The sequence below is a fragment of the Loa loa genome, assembly GCF_000183805.2.
Source record: "Loa loa unplaced genomic scaffold supercont3.584, whole genome shotgun sequence".
NCBI lineage: Eukaryota > Metazoa > Nematoda > Chromadorea > Rhabditida > Onchocercidae > Loa > Loa loa.
Window position 1 is genome coordinate 13591 of NW_018108764.1, and position 2726 is coordinate 16316.

The window sequence follows — 2726 nt, forward strand, 5'->3', positions numbered from 1 at the left end:
GTCCCACCAGTTGAGCAACACAGAATATGATTTGGCACGTACTATCCTAAGACAGAGATGCATGAAGCGATGGTGATGGAAGGGATTATTGAACAGTTTAGGAAATAAGGTTTATTTGGAGACTTTTTTCGTTTTTTTTTGACATTGTGTGGTTTACACTAACTTACATTAAAGTGACATGATTTAGCACGTACCATTCTACTACTAAGACAGAGATGCATGTAACGATAGCAATGTAGAGTATTATTGAACGGTTTAGGGAATAAGATTTATTAGAAGGCTTTCTTCGTTTTTTTGGGCATTGTGTAGTTTAGTCTAACTTATATTAAAATGACTAAAGTACAGTGTTGATGATAACTACTTCGCGATATCAGTACTTAGTTATTTTATATGTGTAGAATTCCAACTTCTAATTATCGTTTCAATTTTATATTATATACAAATTGTTGCACAACTTCATATCTGTAAATTTTTTCAGAAAATGGAACTTAATTACGAAAATGCCGACCAAATTGGTCCAAATCTACCAAATTTGGCAGATTTGAAAAAATATTTGCGTGAGGAGAAGCCGCTCTACTACCAAGTGTTGGAGGAGTATTTGCGAAGGGCGGCACATTTGGTATGTTTATTTTTGATGTGAAGTTTTTTTAATGGTAAGGCATTTCTATTATCCATGGTTTAACCTAAAAATAATTGCTAACTTTTGCTATTATTACTATTGGCATTAATGCCAGAAGAGTGTACAAAATCCTTGACAAGAAAAAAAAAACCTTCTCTTGTGAGGTCACTTAAAAATGCAATGAAAATGTCAGTATGGGATATTCAGTATAAAGACTAAAAACGTTCTACTGAACTCTTCATTACCCGCTGTAAGTGATATTCCTCTTTAGATTAATGAATTAGGAGCGAAATTGGAACGAAGTGAGCGTCAAGCTCACGACGAAGGAAAAGTTGGGGAAAGGCAACGTGAGAATGAGGAGCAGCTCGTGCTCCACCTCCCCGAGCACCAACAGTGTGAAGAGCAGGAAATGATAGAGCCAGTACCGGCACTGGTTCACGATGAAGTAGAGGGGGTGGAGGAAGACGAAGCAACAGAGTTGCGGCAGGTACCACACGAGCTGTTCCTCAATGAAGAAGTTATCGATGCAGTACCAAGAGCCGCGTTAGTGGTCCGGAGACGCAGAGAAGTGACAAGAACTCGTGAAATTGTATTGTAAGTTCATTTTCTCAGTTATACAGATGTGTTTGAAAATGCTAATAGTGTAGTATGAATTGTCGAATTCAATTAATTTATAAATTTATTTTAAAAAATGTTCATAATGTAGATTATTTTGCAATACAGTTCACTCGGACCATGAATAGCTCTTAGCAAATGAGCAAATAGGATGAAAAATTAATTACACAACAACTTTGAGAGAATGATGTCCAGTTATGAATACATGTTTCAGGCGTTCTCGAACGGTACGAGTCCCAATTGTAGAGGAAATAGGACACGAAGTGGCACCAGCAAGTCCGCAAGCCTTCCATGTGCCGGTAGTGGAAGGTTTACCAGCCCACTATCAAGAGCTGCTGGTTGAACCGGAAATCGACCCATATACAGTAATTAGAAATGGCGACGGGTCGGTAATAATTGGTAAGTGAAAACATATTTCATTACTGCACTGAAATTTTATTCAGATGACTTGAATGAATTTGCAAAAATCTAATACATATCTTTTCAGGTTGCGGCATATGTCCTAAACAATTTGGGACTCTAAAGGGATGGCGAATCCACGCCGCCAAAATGCATACACAGAACGGTGAGTTTAACTTCAAGAAGTAATATTAGTACTTAGATACAATTTTTTAAAGAAATTTCTTCGCAGGTAAATTTATTGGAACACTTTTAATATAGTTTGTCTCTTTTCAGGCTTTTGCCACAAATGCGGCCATTTCGTCAAAATGCCGCAGGTCCGTTCCGCTGAAGAAGTTGCAGCCATGATGGAGCTCCATTCTTTGGAATGGTGCCCTAAAGCCACGAAGGCTGTGATCGATGATAGAGCTGCAAAGCGGCGAAGGCTCGAGCTGGTGGGTAGAAACGATGAGGCGGAGCATTATTATATTCCTGGTAGGTGAAGCTTCTTTTTTTTTTTTTTTTCAAAATTATGCCCAATGTAAGAAACTGTATTCTTAAATATTAACTTATTTTTTTTCGGCCAATCTTTGTTTTTATTTCAGGTGCGCAGTGAAGCACTAGTTCTACCATACCGCAAATTAAAGGATAAGTTGTATGCAGCCATCTCTACCCAAACTTCGTCAGTCCCCTATCGCTTCAATACCAAATTTCTCCTCATCACGCAGGTAGCTTAACTCATTTCTTTACCACTATGATTTGATTCAGTTTTCTCGAGATTTTTCAAAATGGCTTCACTAGTTTCTTTTTTTTTCTTTATACACGAAGTTGCTAATTTGTGTTTTGAATTACTAAGGCTTTGTTATTTTTGAAAAATCACAATCAAAATCTGGCATTTTTGATTTCTGTCTTGTTTCTCATGGATGGAAATTTTTTCGAATTTCAAAGGCGTTGGATAAGTTTGGGAAAAACTTAACATCAGATATTTGGCACAAAAAAAAAATGACTTAGCGTTTTGAATTGCCTTCTTTGTTTGTGGTTTTTCCGTTGGTTGTATTAATTTTGTTTTTCTTAATATTTCTTCTTGTTTTGTAATTAATTTAAAAAAAAAAAA

At 36.6% G+C, this 2726-nt stretch overlaps 1 protein-coding gene across 1 annotated transcript; it reads left to right on the forward strand.

Moving 5' to 3' along the window:
* Nucleotides 1–481: 481 nt before the first annotated feature.
* Nucleotides 482–2115, forward strand: LOAG_14362 (zinc finger protein; the record flags this gene model as incomplete). The annotated part of the gene is made up of 5 exons (XM_003149859.1): nt 482–619; nt 891–1213; nt 1449–1633; nt 1722–1799; nt 1910–2115. The coding sequence occupies 5 exons, from the start codon at nt 482–484 to the stop codon at nt 2113–2115; spliced, it is 930 nt and encodes a 309-aa protein (XP_003149907.1).
* Nucleotides 2116–2726: the final 611 nt, after the last annotated feature.